General features: G+C 44.2%; 1 protein-coding gene across 1 annotated transcript; it reads left to right on the plus strand.

Annotated features, from left to right (window-relative positions):
* Positions 1-6,566, plus strand: nrm (nurim). Its single transcript, XM_083925696.1, has 4 exons — positions 1-153; positions 2,087-2,280; positions 2,378-2,554; positions 4,282-6,566. Exons 1-4 carry the CDS (start codon positions 3-5, stop codon positions 4,582-4,584), a joined length of 825 nt encoding a protein of 274 aa, XP_083781822.1. The 5' UTR covers positions 1-2; the 3' UTR covers positions 4,585-6,566.
* Positions 6,567-19,160: the final 12,594 nt, after the last annotated feature.

Raw genomic sequence — 19,160 nt, forward strand, 5'->3', positions numbered from 1 at the left:
AAATGGCGTCAGTCACGGTGCGGGGCTGGGCCCTCTGCACCGCGTCTCTGCTCAACTTTGCGTTTGTTTTCATAACCGGCGCCGACTTTATCCGGTTTGTGTCGTTTCGAGCCATTTACCACAACATCACCGGGGAGACGAACCTGTGTCAAGGTGAGCTTTGGTGAAACGTCACTCAGCACGAGATGGAGTCAGGATGATACTTTTATTACTCTGTAACAATCACGGAAGGTGCTTTATTTATTATTAAATCATAGTTAGATCCTGTAATGTCCCGCAATCACAAGTGTCTTGATCTGTTCCTCTCCCTGTGTGTGGGAGGTCAAATAAACCTGTGTGCCAAGTGGCGTCAGTGCCCGGCTAGCTCAGTCGGTAGAGCATGAGACTCTTAATCTCAGGGTCGTGGGTTCGAGCCCCACGTTGGGCGACAACATTTTTTTCATTGGTCTGATATCGCCGTTGATTTCATATTATTGTGTCAACGTCAGTGGTTATAAACCTTTTCAAAGATGTAAACATGTAAACATGTAAAATAACTTTATCCACCTCATAAGTGCAATAATTTAATCTTACTGCTCATTCTGTCGTATACAGTCATACATATTTTATCTTATACATTTTCTCCATGTTTAACTTATCTGATTTGATTTTCTGTGAATTTTATTTTACCTGTATTCTTACATCTACCTCATATATATATTTGACTAAGAGTTTATTGTTTACTGTATATATACTTTCTGTATTTATTTAGCTAAGAGTTTATTGGTTATCCTATACTGTATTTTTTTATACCTCCCTCGTGTTTTTCTAAGCTGCTGGAAATTAAATTTCCTTGCGGGAGTCATCCCAAAGGGACCAATTAACAGAAATCTAAGATTCCCAAACAGTGCTAGTTTATTTCCTGTTGCAGTGTATAGGGCTAGTAAGTCCCGCCCCTTCCGCAGAGCCCATGGGGCCTCAACTCTGAAATAATTTACGTTGGTGCCAAAGGAACTGGAACAGTTATTTTCTGGTCCCAATTATTATGTGTCCTGGATTACAAATATGATGTTTGTGGAATTAATTGATGAAGAGGAGGGAAACGTGATGGCATGACGTCACATATTTTCCTGTTTCTTGTTCTGTTTTGTTTTTGTCTCTGCTCTGTGAAGCACTTTAAGTGACTGTTACAGGTCTTTTTAACTGTGCTATATAAATAAAAGTGAACTTGAACAATGATCAAGAGAAGGGGAACTACATATTTGTTTTTATTACAGGAAAAATCTCTGTGGGGCAATGCAACTCTGTGTTATGTTGCTGCGCCATGTTTAATGCTTGAGTGCTTGCAAACAGTACTTGTGTGTTCTCACCGCCTTTTAGAAAACTGTGTGTTATTAGGGCCCCGACTGATTAGTTACAGTGTGCAAATTAAATTCAATAAACCCTGGTGCCTGCCCCAAATCACACTAAATGTCTACTATCAATGTATTGTAGAATAAAATCAAACCAGTAATTTAGTTTGTGTATTCTGTTGATATAATTATAATAATTCTGGGTAACAGTAGTGTATGTGCGCATGTATATGTAATTTAATTATATATGTATATTATACATACAGTAGAAGGTCTTATACGGCTGTTAAATCGTGACGTTACGCCCTTTCAAAATAGCCTTTTATTTCTACAATGTGCCGTGTTCTCCGTTGTTTGAACAGATCTGAGTTTTTAAAAAACAACGTAATGTCAGTTTATGTCTTTCTTCTTCTTATTGTTTAAAAAGGTGTTAAACAGACGAAAGAGGTGATGTAATTGTTCACACTTTGTGTCTGTTTTGTTTCAACAGGGCATTTGGACCCAGAAATCTTATTTTGAAAGGGTGTTACATCAGACTTAACAGCCGGATACACACACAAATAACTAACTTAACTATTATGTGGACTGTGCAGCTTGTCATAAATGTTCTTTTGTTGATTTCTGAATAAGGTTCAGCTTCTACTTTTTAGTATTTCTTTCAGTTTGAAGACTGTCTGTGAATATTAAAGATGTATTAACCAGTGATCACCATTTGAAATGACCTTTCTCCTCACCTCATTTTTCCCACACCTAAGACTCCATACCGTGGTCGGTTGCCCTGCAGGACAGCTCCGTCCTCGGGTCTCTCGTTGTGGATCTGGGGCTGCTGGCTCTCTTCATCGCGCAGCACAGTCTGCTCGCCTGGTCACCTGTCAAACAGGCGCTCCAGTCCCTGCTGGGGGCCCTGAACAGGACGGCATACTGCTTCACCACCGTCTTGGCACTGCAGGTACAGCAACACAGTTAGGATGTGAAGTTGAGCATCTTTTGGGTTTCATAAAGCATGCTGTTTCCCTGCATCACTCTCCTCTTCCCTCTTGTGTTAGCTCTTGATGCGTTACTGGCAGCCCGTGACCGCCGCCCCCTGTCTGTGGTCGGTGCGTCACGCACCGTGGAGCATCTGGTTCCCTCTGCTCTGCTTCAGTCTGCACTTCCTCTGCTGGGCGATCATCTGCAGCATCCTCATGATCTTTGATTACCCCGAGCTGCTGGGCATCAAACAGGTGATTTATTAGTATCACATTTTAATAGATGTTTATTTTGAAATTTATGAATTTGATGGGATGAACCCCTTAAGTTTTACCAACTCGATAAACACAATACAGACAAAGCAGTGAAGCTACGATGATAGAACAGACAGAACAACTAAAAAGCAGCACAATAATACAGACGTAAAACCTTACACATACCTAATAATGACTAATATTAAAAAAAAGGGATTAATGAGTAAAATGTAGACCCATATGTAAGAATAGTATAAACAGACAGTGACATGGTAAGAGGAATTATTGAAAACATATACAGTATGATTTAAGGTGAGTCTGAGGGAGCCGTAAACATAGTGTATGGGACTGTAAAAATCAATTGAGCAGAGCTTCTAAGTGCATAGAAATGAGATGTAAAGGGAATAAAGACAAAAAAATATATATATATTTTTGGCCGCAAACACTTGAAAGGTGGCAGCGATAAATGGAGAAGGGGAATGACGTTTTTTAATAATAATCCGAAGGTGGAATTGAACACTGGATGTTTGATTACAGTGTATATTTCAACAACTCGGCCCCCAGTTTAGATTATCTGTTACTTTTAAAGAGCTAGAAACAAGAACAAACTTTCAGTAGTTTCACCTTTTCTTAATTACTAGCTATTTTGTCCCCTCAGACCGAACTTACGATACATAAGAGCCTCAAATAAGGTTGAAAATTAGTTAGAAAGTGACATTTTTAGAGATAGAATCAGCAGGATTGAGGCAGAGTTATATTTTGGTTAAACGTTGTATGGTCTGTGGTGTGATGTGACATCATTAGTTGCTACTTTCATAAAAAGTATCATAATACGTCGTATTACTGTACGATTCATTTCACTTTCGTCCAGATTGCTTTGCTTTAACTGAGGTGCGTACGGTACTCATCACACAAGTTGAGGAAGATGTATTATGTAATGTCTCATCTCTCATCTCATCTCATCTTCATCCGCTTATCCGAGGTCGGGTCTCGGGGGCAGCGGCTTTAGCAGGGGACCCCAAACTTCCCTTTCCCGGGCCACATTAACCAGCTCTAACTGGGGGATCCAGAGGCGTTCCCAGGCCAGTGTGGAGATCTAATCTCTCCACCTGGTCCTGGGTCTTCCCCGAGGCCTCCTTCCAGCTGGACGTGCCTGGAACACCTCCCTAGGGAGCAGTGGCTCTACTCCGAGTTCCTCACGGATGCTGAACTTCTCCCCCTCTCTCTAAGGGAGACTCCAGCCACCCTCCTGAGGAAACACATTTCGGCTGCTTGTACCCGCGACCTCGTTCTTTCGGCCATGACCCAGCTTTCATGACCATCTTCGCACCTACTCTGTAATGTACAAAAATGAAAAACTTAATTTTCTGTCCACATCTTAAATTGTGAAATTAAAGACTTTCATTTCTACCGGTCCTGTGTTTAAAGGAACAAGCTGCCACAATTTAACCCCAAATATCTTATACCAAACCTCGTCAGGCTTCGATTAAAACATCAAGAGGATCATTTTGTGAAATTAAACAGCCAGTTAATTCAACATTTAACTCCACATCATGCTGGATTAATATCCTCATTTTGATTTGATGCCAGAAGAGAAACATATTAAAAAAAGATCAGAGTGAAGCAGGCAGTGTGTAATCTGTGCCAGTGATTATGAAAACGTCCCATAAATAGACTTGTTATCTTAATTCGTCTCTCCTCCTCACCCTCCCTCTGCTCTCTCTCAGGTGTATTTCGATTGTCTAGGTTTAGGGGACCCCCTGTCTCACAAGTCGCCTCGTGCCCAGCGCCTCCTGTCTCACCGCCGCCACCCGGTGTGCTTGGAGGTGGGCGTTGTGCTGTGGCTCCTGCCGGCCTTGTCCCTGGACAGGCTCCTGCTGGCGGGGACTCTGTCGACCTACCTGGCCCTGGCGCACTCTCTGGACAAACAGGATTTATCCTACCTCTGCGTCCAGCTTAACACCAAGCTGCAGCTCTTTTCCGAGCCGCACCGGGGCGTCGCCGACCCCAGCGACCACAAGGAGAAGTGAAGTCTTCTTCCTGCTGTGATGGGAAGCTGACTGCTGCTTTTTTAGATTAACCAGAAACAATGACAACTGACGTCATAGTGACCGTGGTTGTCTCCTGCGCTGAATGAAACGCTCTGGACATTTCTGCTAATGATAAATCAACACTTTCTTTTCACTGTATATGAGGTTTTTACAAAAGGAGATTTTATTCCATAAGTATTCTTTTATAGTTTTATATTTTGAGGATAAAAGGGTTATGTTCCAAAATTGCAGGTAAAATTTTGCCTCTAAGTATTTTTGTTTTTTTACTACACTGGATTTATTTTGTTCACACTCTCACTCCCAACTCACATAAGCTACAGATGCTGTATCAAGACCCCTTAGTGCGACCTTTTGAACGCTCTTCGTACCAACGTGGTGTCATTTTTTTAACGTATTTGGTTTAGGAAAAGGTTGTTTTGTTAAAATAAGTAGCTTGTTACCAGAGGCGATTCTAAGGGGGGCTATAAACAGCTATAGGTTTGTTTACACTGAGTCATGCACGTCACCTGCAACAAGAGTGGGTGGAGTCAGGTTGGGGACCCTTAAGGCCCCTACACATGATGCGTGGTAAAAAACGCTTTGCTCCGGCCGTTCCATTACCTATGGAGGAGGTGGCAGTGCCCAATGTAGTGGTTATTTACCTCTCTGCTACTGCGCTCAAAGTTCATGTCAGTTGAATTTTTACCTAGTTTCCACAGACCAATGAGATAAAAGCTTTGAGTGTGACGTTTCCTAGGCAACCAGAGAGCGACATCAAGCCGGCTAGAAAGATGGTGGACAAAAGTTGTGTGTCGGAGTTTCCCGATGTACTTAACCCTACATTAAAGTCGCTTCACGATCCTAGAAGAAAACGTAATAGTTGGAGGTTCATAAGCATCACACCAGGTTTGTGAATAGGCAGTTTACGAGCTAACGGTTGTTTCAATGCTAACGTTGATTAAGCTGTTAACTGGGTCTCTGCGCCCAACCTCGCGGAAAATGCTTGTCATGTGAAGGCCCTTTTAGGGAGGTCATGTCTACTGCTGGCATTGGCATCGTCACCGCTGTAGTTTGAAGCTTGTCAGCCCTTGGGGCCCGAATGGCCAGGGGCCTCAAGCAGCGCCTCTGTTAGTTACGCAAGTCAACGTCTACTTATGGTTTCACAGGGGACACAAAATGCGTCTGCATGTTTTCCGACGGTACTTTACGTGGATGTTGGCGCTCTTTCTACTTTGTGATCTTGCTTGCTTGAACATGCTTTCTTTGCTAAAACGTGAGATTTTCCAGGATGTCTGAAACCTTAGTATCAGACCAATAGTATGAGAACTGCAAACTGTTTCTGGTGAAATATCACAGTACGCAACACTGGAAACTACACCTGCATAAACATCCCACAATGCAATGCGGTAATAACATCAGTTCTTAACAAATATGCTGCGACCCAGATGTTTTTGTAACTTAAATAATGCTCCGTTTTTTATTTCTACAGATTAAAAATCAGTAACCGTTGGACTACTACTCACCTTTTACTGTTTATTCACACAAAAGTACGTTGAACAATAGTGTACATACTGAGTGTGTAGTGCACGACTCTGAAGGCTGCCCTGTGCGTCGGTATCAGACGCTGAGCGCCCCGGACCAAGCTGCCGTATTTGCTGAATCGGGAGTGAGAATGTGTCTTATAGTATATTTTTATAGGTTGTTCCATTACATGTGCCAACTGCAGGTACGCTGTGTTTCTCTGCACACTGATTTCAAGTTTAATCGTCCTTGAAAAAGAAACGTCACTGATTATTTCACACTGTCAAAAAGCACAAAAATGCAGCTTTGTTTTTCCACAATTTACAACCGCAAAACAAAAACAATGTTATTTCTGATATTATGAATGTATTTACTGAACAAAGTGAATGGCTGGTATTTCATGACTTTTCTTTGTCACTAATCCTCAAACTTCACAGTACTGTAATCTTTGATTTATCATGCTGGTAGTAGTTGTCTGCAATCACTGTAAAGACAGAAATAACTGAGTATTGTTAAGACCATGGTGAATAAATGCAATACACTGTATTATTATCATGTAGTGTGTTTATTTCTCATCTCTTTCAGTTGTTTATTTTTATTCTCACCAGTTTGATAAGTTACTTTTGGCTGATCTTCATTCTTTTATATGTACTTTTCATTCAGCAGAGTTACATGTTGATGAAAAAAAGCAAACAATCAGGACTGAAAATAGTAAAGTGTGTAAAAGTATGATCCCGCCTGGTCAGGTAACTCCTGCAGCTCCCCTGTGCGCCGCCCTCCTGACACCTCCACCTCTTTTCCAATTAGCCCTGCGGGACGGAGGGATGAGAGGAGGGTGGGGGTGAGGGGGTTGTAGCCCGGGCAGACGGCTGTTCTTTAAACGCCTCTTCTTAGGTCCGACAATATGGTGTGTGCCACTAAACTCTCCTGACGGAATTTAATGTAATTATCGGATTACAGCGCTGCCGCTCTGAGGCTGCCGGACATATTTACTACCGACGACGGAGGTGTTTTGCATGCTCTGATGCACAGTCGGGTCGTGGTGGGGTAATTTGACGTCGTCTTGAAACCCTGCAGTGTCTGACAGCAAACATTGATCTGTTGGTTATTGGCGAAGGAGATTTTTCCGTCGAGCAGTGGGAGTGCATTACGCACAGCCAAGGCGCACAAAGTGGAGATGAAAACTGTAAAGTCGAAGCGGATGAACTGATATCTTCGGTGAGTTTGATTTAACACTTCCATCAAAACAATCACAACAAAGAGCTGCTTTATGTTACATGTACATAGTGCTGCAAGTTAATGTGATTAAGTTCATGGTAGTTTGTGTAGAAGATGGCTCTAGTAAACAAGGACTGCAGGTGCTTTTATTGACAAATGTTGCCCCACAATGTGATTCTGCGTTGATTTGCATCTTTCTATATGTTATTAAACACTGAAAATACCTATTAAGTTGATTTTACAAGTGTTTAGTTTGGAGTTTTATACTGTATTATGTCCTCAATGTTAAATATTTGTGATGCACACCTCTATTTAACGCGGTTGTGAGAGAAGATTTTAATTTATCTTTTCCTTACTTGCAGACAACTCCAAGAGACTCTAAAGAAGACACAACAACCATCTTGTCCAAACACCCTTTTTTTCTGTTATGTCTGTCTCCTCTCTGCCGGAATGGAAGCAACTCCTGCTGGAGAGAAAGAGGAGAGACGAGGAGGAGCGAGAGAAGAGAGAGAAAGAGGAGGAGGAGAAGTTTGCCAGCATGCCTGCCTGGAAGCGAGGGATCATCGAGCGGAGGAAGGCGAAGCAGGACAGTTTGGGTGACAGAGAAAAGGAGAGAGACGTCTGTCTGCTGCAGGTGGATGTCAGATCAGCTTCTGATGTGCTGAGTGACACGGACAGCTTTGTGACGGTCAATCTGGGAAGCGAACTGTCACTTAGTCCAGATCAGGGGCTATGGGTGGACGGAGACCTCAAACAGGCGAGTCAGGTGTCTGTAGAGACTATAGTTCCAGTGCATGAAAACCCGTTCATTCGCACGCAGAGTGCATGGAAGAAAGGCAAGGATGCAGAAGGAGGGAATGAGCCGGAAGTTAAGGAGAGGGAGAGAGACAAATCAAGCCCAAGGGGTCAAGATGGGGAGTCAGGAAGAGAAAGAGATATAGAGCTGAAGATAGAGAGATTCAGAGATTTAAGTGAGGGACGGGAAAAAGAGAGGAGCAGGGACAGGAGTCAAGGACGGGAAAGAGAGAATAGCAACCAATGGAAAGAGTCGGTTAAAGAAGTCAGGGAGCGTGAATTCCTCAAAGTAAGAAAGGATGAGGAGGAAAAAGAAACAGATGCACCATCTAGTTCATTTTCTCCCCAAGTCTCTTGTCTTCGCACTATCCGAGCCGACAACATCATCATCATCGAGCAGGACAGGAAAGGCAGCGATGAGAGAAGGGGTAAATGGAGGGAGGCGGAGAGGGAGAGGCCCGAGGAGGAACACCAGGGGAAGAGAGGGATGAAGATGGACCTGAGGGAGATCCTGGCTGGAGGAGGGAGCATCACCGAGATCAGAGCCTCTGAAGTTCTGATCATAAAGCCCTCGGCAAGCCCTGAAGAGAGGAGTCCAGAAGGAGGAGGAGGAGGAGGGAGAGGATTGGAAAGAGAGGATAGAGAGATAAAGTGCAGCATGGATGAAAGGAAGGACAGTCTGGGCAAGGAGTTCAGAACAGACATGTCCTGGCTGAGAGAAAAAGAGAAAGAAAGACCATGGGGACAGGCAACGGTCATTAAAGACGACAGGAAGGACAGCTTGGATGATAACGTGTTTGTGGATAAAGGAGGGAGGGTCAGCCAGCTGCTGAGTAAGTTCGGACAGCACCCCAAGCCTCCATCTCGATCCAAAAGCTCTGATGATTTCCTCCGCCCTGGGAGGAGAAAAAACTCAGGAGATGAAGACGACCAACAATCTGAGGTGGACGGGAGGAACGCGCTGCTGAAAGGTGTGCTGCCGAAGCGCTCACGTAGCTTCTCCGATCGGGTTGCCTGTGCTAAGGAGAACGGTTTAGATGACGAAGGGTATTATAAGAAGAAAACACGTGAGAGGATACATTCAGAAAAGAGCGTGGCGCCGTGGGACGACCTCCCAAGTTTACAGAAGGAAACCCCAGCGAAGGTCAAACTGGGGTGCACACGGCTTTTAGATAAAGATCGGTTTGGAAAGCATAAAGATGGACTTTTTAAAAAAGAGGATGAAAAGGTGGGGCCCACACAGAGGAGAAATGAAGCAGAAATGTGCATCTCCGTCCAACACAGGAATGAAGTTAAGAAAGTGGAGCCCATTGACGCGAGGGCTGCGGAAAGGGCATGTGACGCGGATGGAGACGAGGGGTTCACGGTGGCGTCGGTCAAAAACACAGAGGGAATCTCATTTGCCAGAAGAGTTGCGATTAGGCAGGACGGGAAAACAAGAGCCAAAAGAGAGGTGAAGCGACAGGCGGGTGACAAAAGTTTAGAGAGGGAGAGGAGTGTAGAAAAAGACCCACAGGCAGGTGGGCACATTGAGGCTCATGTTTGCGACAAAAACGTATCTGATTTTCAAAGAGAGGAGGAATTTAACACCACAGTACCACTGGAAACTTTGCAGAAGAGTCACGTCGAATCAGCTTTCACAGAGTGCTCCGGTCTACTCTCTGCGGTCTCAGAAAGAGCCAGAGACCCCCACAGAGGGCCACAGGGACATTACCTACACTCTGTCTTGTCCCAACACACAGAGGAGCTTATAAGTAAAATAGAAAAAATAGGAGACACAACTGTTTATAGCAACGAGAAAGGTGAAAGGGTTTACAAGGCTGCGTATGAAATGACCAAAGGATCAGATCAGGATATTGGATCTGAGAACCTTGTTCAAGATGTCGCCCCCAGATCTCCAAAAAGGATTGCACCCATTGGGATCCCTCCAGGTCCCCTTGAGATTCAAATCCCCAGAAGCGTGTTTTACGTTGCAGAAGAAATGGTGGAGAGAAAAAAGGCCGTAGGTCAAAGCGAAGGGGGGCAAGACTGGGAAGGAGGTAAAGGCGTTGAGAGGAGGGACAGCTGGAGGGTCGGGAAACCCCTGAGCCGCATCGAGTCCCTGCGAGAGAAAATCAGACAAAGAGAGCTGGAGAAGCTGAGGCAAAGAGAGGCACAAGACGGAGGCGGGAGGGAAGGTGCAGAGATGAACGACACTCAGACAGCCGCGGACAAGAATGATGAGAGGGGAACTGAAATAGAGAAAGAGTGGGAAGCTGCAGCTCATATGCGGAAGAGGCCGGTCGAAGCAGAGAGGGGAGAGGAGGACGCAGCAGCGCCGGCATCCATGACTACGTTTGACGTCACACAGGAAGTCGGCGTGTTGAAAACCTGCCCTCAACTTCCTGTTTCTGTCCCACTCTCGCAAGCCGTCAGAGAGGAAGTAGCAAGCGGGCAAGCCACTGCTGCCTCCGAAGTTATCTCTGACAGCTTCCAGATATCTGAGGATGAAAACGGCCCCCTGAAACATGCAGAGGAAGAGTTGAGGCGCCACAGGAGCCAGTACGAGACCAGGGAAGAAGAAAGGGAGGAGGAAAAGGAGCTCTCAGAGGAGGAGGTAGAGGGATATACGTCGCCTCTTAATCCCGGACAATCTCTCTCTCCTTTGCCGCCTCATCCCAACACCCTCGCTGCCATGAGTCGGATCTACCACTTGGAAACAGTTGGCTCGAGGTCGGGCTTGTGTCTGCGGGAGAGGACCGTCGACGTCCCGTCAGTGCACCTTGTTAAAGTGAAGCCCCTCATGTCCAACGCACAGCAGGGGGACAGCAAAGCATTCTCAGGTGAGGACATTTGCGGGGTTCAGACAATACAACGACAGATAGAGCAGTTTCAGCTGAAACAGCAAGAGACGCTGAAGTCTTGTACGTCACCAAACACCCCTCGAAAAGACAGAGAGACAAAGGAGCAACCAAGCTTGCGAGGAGTATCCAAGCACCAGGTCAAGGATGATGCCAAGACCGCGGATAAAGATCAACAAACATCTGAATCCAACCCCAAAGTTTCTCCGTGGCGAGTTTGTTCTCCAACATCTCAACTCAAACAACCTAACCAAACTGTCACCCACTCACCTCCCAGGAGCCAATCCCCGGACAATACTCTGAAACCCTCAGATTACGCCCCGACCCCGGCGCCATCCCCGAGCACCCCGTCTCCTGCCCCGTCTCCTTGTATCTCTCCGTCTCCAACACCCTCGCCCACAAACTTCTCCATCAGGAGTGCCTCTGGAGGCCAAGTGAAGCGAGGCGCCACCATCACAATCACCCCAAAAAAGCCTGCTGGAGGAGGAGGAGGAGTGACGGGGCCCACAGCAGTAGGGTCAAAACACGCAAAGATCTCATCGCAGCAGGGCCAGACGACCTCCGCTGTGCCCGAGCCAGGGAAGAAGAAGTACCCCAAAGCGGAGGAGATCGAGGTGATCGGAGGATACCAGAATCTGGAGAAGTCCTGTCTGGTCAAGAACAGAGGGAATCCGAAAAGGGTAAGTGGGAATTGTTTCGCTTTCTTGTTCGCCTTTGACTCATGAAATGTCAGCAAAACAACAGGTTCACTGTCCTCGTAACCGTACAAAAAATGTCACCAAAAAGCACAGAATAAGAAATCTGCATCCTCCAGTAATTTGAACGTGTCTCGTTGCAAATATGACAAATTGGAAGACTTTTAAATTTCAAAGGGACGGTCACTTTCTAAAACTCATCAGAGGTGGTCCAGGGGGCATCACCTCTCTCTCTCTCTCTCTCTCTCTCTCTCTCTCTCTCTCTCTCTCTCTCTCTCTCTCTCTCTCTCTCTCTCTCTCTCTCTCTCTCTCTCTCTCTCTCTCTCTCTCTCTCTCTCTCTCTCTCTCTCTCTCTCTCTCTCTCTCTCTCTCTCTCTCCTCTCTCTGAGAACATCCCTTTGATTGAGAAGTCGATCACAGACACCGACCTAAGCCGGTTAAAGCCTTATCAAGCACGACATCTTGATTCTTAGCCATAAAATCCTGGATTGATCTGCTTTGCCATTTGCTTCTGCGGTCTGATTCTTTGCCGACTTTTGACTTTTACCCCATGAGCACAATCTCAAAAACCGGAACATATTTTAGACAAGTATGCGTGGGCAGCAGACAAAAGACGAAAAAAGACATGTATCATTGACAAAGCCACAGACAGACAGTGGAAGAAAACGGCTTGTTGCTTCATGTTGAGGGTAATCTTAAGTGTTTGATGCAGCAACCCTTTAGTCTGTTTAAGCTGCTGCAGAACTGTTGCAAGCTTCAGCGGAGACAGAAAAGTTCAGAAGGAAACCGCAACGACAAGCAGCCAACTCCTTCCCCCCTTCCTTTTTTTGTGTGCATTTGTCTGCCAAACGTCACATGCTTGTCTCTGTGGATGCATGCAAAGACCGCACTGGTATTTACAGTAACTCAGCCTGAGCGGCGTTCACTCAGTCAGGAGTCAAAGTTCATTTTTAGGAGTTTCTGATCCAGTCCATGTTTGAGAAGGAGTGGGAGAGGAAGTATTATGTAAATCTGACTGTATTTATGTGTTTTACTGCTCCTGACTGCCTTTTAAAAGAATCAATTCTCTTTTTTTTTGCTTTTCTTTCCATGCAAGAGTTGTTAAACTGCTGGTTATTTGCCCTCAGTCTGCAACCGAGTGTGTTGCAGAATGCTTCCTTGTTCCCTCGCACCAATTCTGCCATTTTTGTTGAGTCAGCCCTCCCTTCCTCTCAGACAGATCTCTCTTTGTATCTTCTTGGCTGTTTCCTAGCAGGGGTTTAGTTTGTTAGACTGGAGTCTCTTGACCACAATGACCCTCTCCACTGCATGGCTGCATGAGTGTAACTGACAGCAGGACGCGTGTTAAATGAAAAGAGAAAGAAAATAACTCGACGGTGTGGTCTACAGAAAAAAATGACAGTTTAACAGTCATAGCAACAGGATTGAAGGTGATTAAAGGTTTCTTATTCGGTCTGACAGAAACTCCCTGTCACACTGTATGTTTTTTGCTCACTTCCTCTTTTCAGTGTTATTCACTTCCTCCAAACGAAGGACGCAGATTCACACGAGAGTCCACTTTTAAATCGCAGACACTGAACCATCTGTTTCAAAAGACTCGACTAATCGAGCCAAGAGTGAGAGACAAATTAGGGTTTCATTCTGTATGAATTCGTGCAGCTCTTGATTGGTCCAATACTGTGACCTCTGATCAAATAAACATTCATCCATACGCGCAGTCCCTCGTTGAGCTGCAGAGTGACCACTTTACGGCGGTGATTCTCTTACCACCTGTCGTTGATGCCCTTCAGACTGTTTGACGTCAGGCTTCCTTCCCTCCCCCATCTAAAAACATTTCACAGAGGGGGGTGACCTGCCTGCTCCTCGTCTTCCACCTCCTTTAATTACCTCTTCATATATATGTACTTTTCATCCATCAAACTATATCATTCAGACTCTTGAAACAAAAAACGATTGAGTGGTATTTCTACAGTCTTATTCATTCACTCATGTTTTTTGTTTATTCTAACCCAATCCCACGTTTGCTTTGGAAAGGATTATTATGTCTTCATGAACTTCAAAAGCATAAGATTGTTGCTGGATAATAACAAGTGTGCGCAAATGTGAATATGAACTTCCTGCTAATGAAAACCCCCTCTCGCTCTGTTATTCTCCTACTCTCTCAGTTTCTGTCTCTCACCCGGTGCCTCTGCTGTCCGGCTGTGTTAACCCGAGTTAATCGGGTTCAGGGAGGGAGGATTAGCCTCCTGTGCCTTAGCATGAGTCGCCCAGCCTCTCTAATGCAGAACTATTAACCGCGCTCCTCTGCACACAGCCGCTGTCAGGCTGAAGCAGCGGTAACTTGTGTGCTGTGTGTGCAGTGTGGCGTCCGTACGTTTCACATCTGCACATCTGCACCTCACACACACGGAGGCTATTATTATAAGACACACTGAGGATGTTCTGCACTGACCCATAAGTTTCCTGTTTCCTGTCCGTTTACACCACGCTGACCTTTGAGTAAACAAACTCCACACAAATATCCGTCAGAGAGCTAAACACTAACACTTGTCGTTAAATCTAACTCAGTTTCTGCTTCTGCTTGTGTGATGTTTATCTGTGTCTGTCCACGAATAATCAAGAAGTTAGTGCATGAAGTGTTCAGTCACTAAATCCTCTGCAGCGGGAGTATTTCTGCTGTGCTAAGCCTCATGCTGTCACTTAACATTACACTGACAGAGTACAAACATCTCACAGAGACAGACGGAGACTCTCTTCAGCGTCTCAAAGCTGTGTTTACCTTTGACCATGTAAGCACATGTCCGAGGGAAAACCAGGTCCTATAAAGAAGTAAACTGCTCTTTGCCCTGGGCCCAAACTGACGTTTACATTTTCACATTTGTTTACTTTCTTTGCTGTTTTATTCTTGTAATTTCCACATTTTCCATAGTAGTTGTGGAGTAAAACAGAAGTGCTTTGAGTTTTCCGCTAATATCAATAGAAGACTATTTTAATCCCTGATATCTCTCAAACCAAATTACGGGTCACTTTTGTGGGATCTGTAGAATCAACCTTTTATTGATTCGATGCCAATTTCAAAACTTTTACTTGCCTTCAATTTATAGAAAGAGAAGAAACTCTCCATGCGGCGTTTACTCACTGAGCAGAATATAAAACACACAACATGCAAAACACTGGGCAAGAATCAGCAGATCCTTTTCTTATGGAGAACTTTATCTCCAAACGGTACATGTGAGGCTGTTAAGCATGGACGGATTACTGAACAGGCCTACCAAGCACAAAAAGACACACGATTGTTGCTGAACGAACACACAAAATGACTACAAAGAGACACAAAGTTACTTTGAAGAAGCAAAATAACTAAAGTTAGATGCAAAACAATCACTAAATGGCCACAAGGAGGTGCAAGAAATCTACTAAATTAACGATGAGCCCAGCCGCGCTGGCTATTGTGTTCATATGAAACGTATTTGGCACCCTTTAACATCGGTATGAGACGTACCAGGCTTTAAACTGACTCCAGCATCACAAGCCCCAAACTCTGCTAAAGGTGGAGGTCGGAGTGGATGGCTGTGTCATACACACATCAGACTTTCACCGCTGATATTGACTCATATCCCACTCGTGTCCTGTTTTGATGCCCAAACCTGTTTAAAAGTTTCTGTTTGAATTTGCAAACATTCAGAAACATTAAGATCAAACATATAATGCTAGAATTTTATTCATTTTGAAAAAAGATGTAAAACAACCTCATAAAAAAGTAAAACAACTACAAAGAGATGCAAAATGACTGAAAGTAGACTCATTAAGTTTGGGCTCATTGTCTCATAATCTGTCCACGCTGTTAAAAATACTTAAAATAATAAGTGTTCAGAGTTTACGTTCATGTAAAAACTGACTGAACACTAAATATAACAAATAAAGAAAATGAAAAAAACCTATTTGAAAGTAAAACAACCCTCTCTTTTCTCATTTCTGCAGGGAAAGGTGTGTTTCCTTGAGGACCAGCTGGAGCAGGTGTGTGAGTACCCGTCAGAGACCTCCATGCTGGCGTGCACCCCGTTCCCCCAGGACCTGTGGAGGATCGACACACTGCAGGGAGAGGAGGCGCAGGAGGGGGAGGCTGAAGTGGAGGGAGGAGCGATTGTGTCCAAAAGCACGAGGAACGTGGGGATTGCAACGGGAGGGGGTCTAAGAGTGGGTCAGTGTCACCCCCTTCTCAAGAAACACAACGTGTAATGAGCGAGATTACGGATTCAGATTCATGAAGTCTCGCTGTGAAACTCTCCGTAGGTTTGGACTTTACTCAGGATAACATGCGCTTCTTCTCTGTTTCTTTTCACTGTGTTGGTCTTCACTTAAATGACGCGTCTGGAAATATTTTTCTGCAAATTCTTCTTATTCTCAACAAATCCCAAGAAAAGACTAAAATCAACAATGACACAGAGGCGGGTGGGAGTATTTTAGGTGTTTAAACTTAAACTATCACTGTGATAGCGTTGCAACCGCTCAATATGCAGTCTTGAAACTTTACAGGTGTGTAGTTGAGCTCAAAATGAAGGTCGGGTTCAAAGATGGGTGTGGTCCGAGCAAGGGGGCCGGACATAGGGGAGTAGAAAGTAGTGCAGGGGCCATTGTCCAATCACTTTACGCCCCTGGCACGGTTTGGTGTCAGTGCTGATGTGATCCCACCTGCTGTGTTTTTGGTCCAAACAAAGGCAACATTTGTACTTTGCAGCAGGGGTATTTACAATCAAAAGGACAAACTGCACTCAGCTATAACACTTCATGAGTGTGTTTGTGCTGTAATATCATCAGCACAATATCTTTTGTGCACCAGATTTTGAGACGGGGCAGATATCAGTTGTAATCATAGACTGTATAAAAATGGACGTAGCGTCTCCGTCGAGGTCCGATCTCTCAACTTGATCCAATCGTACTCATCTACGGGAGTCGCCATCTTGTCAGACTTTGACTCCGCCTCATTTCCTCTTCCCAAAAAAGGGCTTTGATGTGCATTGAGGGGAGGGAGATACGTCCGTCTGGCTGACGTTTACCTCCGAGGAGAAGTGAGGGCCAGGGGCCAGCTGTCACTCAAGAGGCCGCGCCCCTAATTATTCATAAACTTTAACCTCCAATAAGATAAAAACTAGCCGGGTACAAAAAAATGCAGCCCCCTCAGTGTTGTCATAGAGATATGACCTAAACATACAGACTAGATACCCAAAGAAATTTAAGTCAGAGGTTTCGTCAGATCATTTATGCATCTGACCAGGCTGGGACTGGTGAAGCCTCTTGGATGAGAGGTGAAACGTCGTCCAAGACAAACAACCAAGTCCCGTTGCTTTTGGCTTAAATTTCTTTGGGGATAACGAGGAACTGGACAAATGAGAACATTCACAGGCTCATACAGACTAAAATGTTGTTTTGTACCAGGCCTTAAACAGGTTTACTTATGCTGTGAAAACGGTCTGTTTAACATGGGGGTCAACGAGAAACTGCTCTATTTTACAAACTGCCACTCGGAGAACTGCAGTTTTGGCATTTCCGTATTGGATCAACCAGGAAGTCGCTGTGGTGGGGCTCGGTTGTAATCCATTCTTTGTGAAGTTGCCCCTGAGGCTCTCCGTTCACTTAAAAGCCAGTGTGATGTCACTGCAGCAACAGGTTAGCAAATATTTACTTTGCAAATCTACTGATTTTGACATTTAAGTGAAAAGATTGTGCTGTGAAATGTTAAACGATGGTGGTGTCAGGTCTTCTCATGGGATTAACACCAGCCTTCATTAACAAACTGACCAATTTTCAGTGTTTTTGCAAATGTAAACAATGTGGGCAAGCTCAGCAAAGTTTTATAAATGCAACACTTTCAAATGTAAGTTTCTATGGTATGGTTGCATTTATGGTCCTCACAAAGACATAAATGGGAAGAATCAAGTAGAAAATATAAATCTTAGATTCACCGTATTTGACCTACATCTCCGTCTCTCTGATGAGTCTTGCCCTCCGTAGAAACCAGTCACCTTCGCCACTAAATGCTCATGTGACGAGATCACCAGCATTTTGATTTTACAGGATTATTTATTCTGTTTTTGTTGAATTGGGCGTCTGTAATCCTCGTGGCGTTTTTGTTTTGATCTAGAATGAATGAGTGTTGTGTATTGAATTCATGCAGTTGAGAAAAAGGAACAAAACCGGGGAAAATATTTCACCTGGTTTGATTTTCAGGACAAATGTGAATGTATAAGAATGGTACATATTATAAAAAGAGACCCTCGGCTGTGCACCGCGGGGTGTCAAAGGATCACTTGTCTATGCAATATAATAAAAGTTATTTTTTAGTTAATATATTTGATAGTTTATGTTAATTAAGTCTGCCTCAGCACAGAAGAGTGATGTTTATATCATCTGGTTTCATGTGCCTGCTGGATTTGCCCAAACAGATGATATGAAGTTTATAGATATTTGATTTTTCTGGAGCCTTTTTGGGAAAAACCTCTCAGCGGGTGTTGAGCGTTGCAGGAACAGGGGCGGTGCAATGTACGCAGCGTGGTTTCTTTAGAGGTCTAGGTGTCTTTTGTGGGGTTTACTTGAGCCTTACTGTTCAAAACGACAACTCTAACAGTACAGTTAACGTGTCTGAATATGAATAAAAGGTTTTATTTTGTTATTTTTTTTGTCATGTGGAAGTGGAGAGAGCTGTGTGAGTGAACGTCCCTGAGAGGAAGCACAATTAACAGGCTAACGTCGTCGTATTACGTTTATCATACAATATATATACAGAGGGATTCTTGTTTTTAAATTAATATTTTAATTGGTAAAAGAAGATGCAAGTTCTGTGCAAAATGTTCTTTTTCTATGACGGTTGAAGAAGCTGGCTTCAAGAGAGTAAATCTAATAAATATCTCTGAAAACTGTTTTGTCTCCTCTGTTATTTATTTGCTTTGTGTGTGAAGGTTCATTTGCAAAAACAGATTTTTATCATTAATTATTTTACGTAATTGTGATTTTTTTGTGTGCGTGTGGCCAGGAAGGAATATCAATCAACTGTGTAATTATTTTTTAAAGGGAAAATATTATTGCTGCCACTGCCAGAAAAAGAAAAACGTTCAAATGTGACGGGGCGACTGGTGGCACAGTGGTTAGAGCAGTCGCCCCATGTAAAGAGGCTGAAGGTCCTCAAGGCAGGAACCGTGGGTTCGACTCCGACCTGAGGCCCTTTACTGCATGTCTCTCCCCATTTCCTGTCTGTCCTTTATAATAAAAGCTTGAAAACTGCCAAAAAATAATCTTTAAAAAAAAAGAAAAATTCATTCCAAAGACCTGCTCGTGTTAGGTTAATTGATGACTCGTAGGTGTGAATGGTCGTCTCTATGTGCCCTGCGACAGACTGGCGTCCTGTCCAGGGTGTACCCCGCCTCACGCCCGATGTCAGCTCGGATTGGCTCCAGCCCCCGCGACCCCGACAGGGACAAGCAGTTGAAGATGAATGATGAATGAATGAAAA

Source organism: Echiichthys vipera (genome assembly GCF_963691815.1).
Source record: "Echiichthys vipera genome assembly, chromosome: 13".
Taxonomy (NCBI): domain Eukaryota; kingdom Metazoa; phylum Chordata; class Actinopteri; order Perciformes; family Trachinidae; genus Echiichthys; species Echiichthys vipera.

Coding starts and splice junctions, on each gene's coding strand:
- nrm (XM_083925696.1), top strand. CDS start 3: ATGGCGTCAGTCACGGTGCGGGGCTGGGCCCTCTGCACCGCGTCTCTG. Junction 154..2,086: donor GGAGACGAACCTGTGTCAAG/GTGAGCTTTGGT, acceptor CCCACACCTAAG/ACTCCATACCGTGGTCGGTT. Junction 2,555..4,281: donor AGCTGCTGGGCATCAAACAG/GTGATTTATTAG, acceptor GCTCTCTCTCAG/GTGTATTTCGATTGTCTAGG.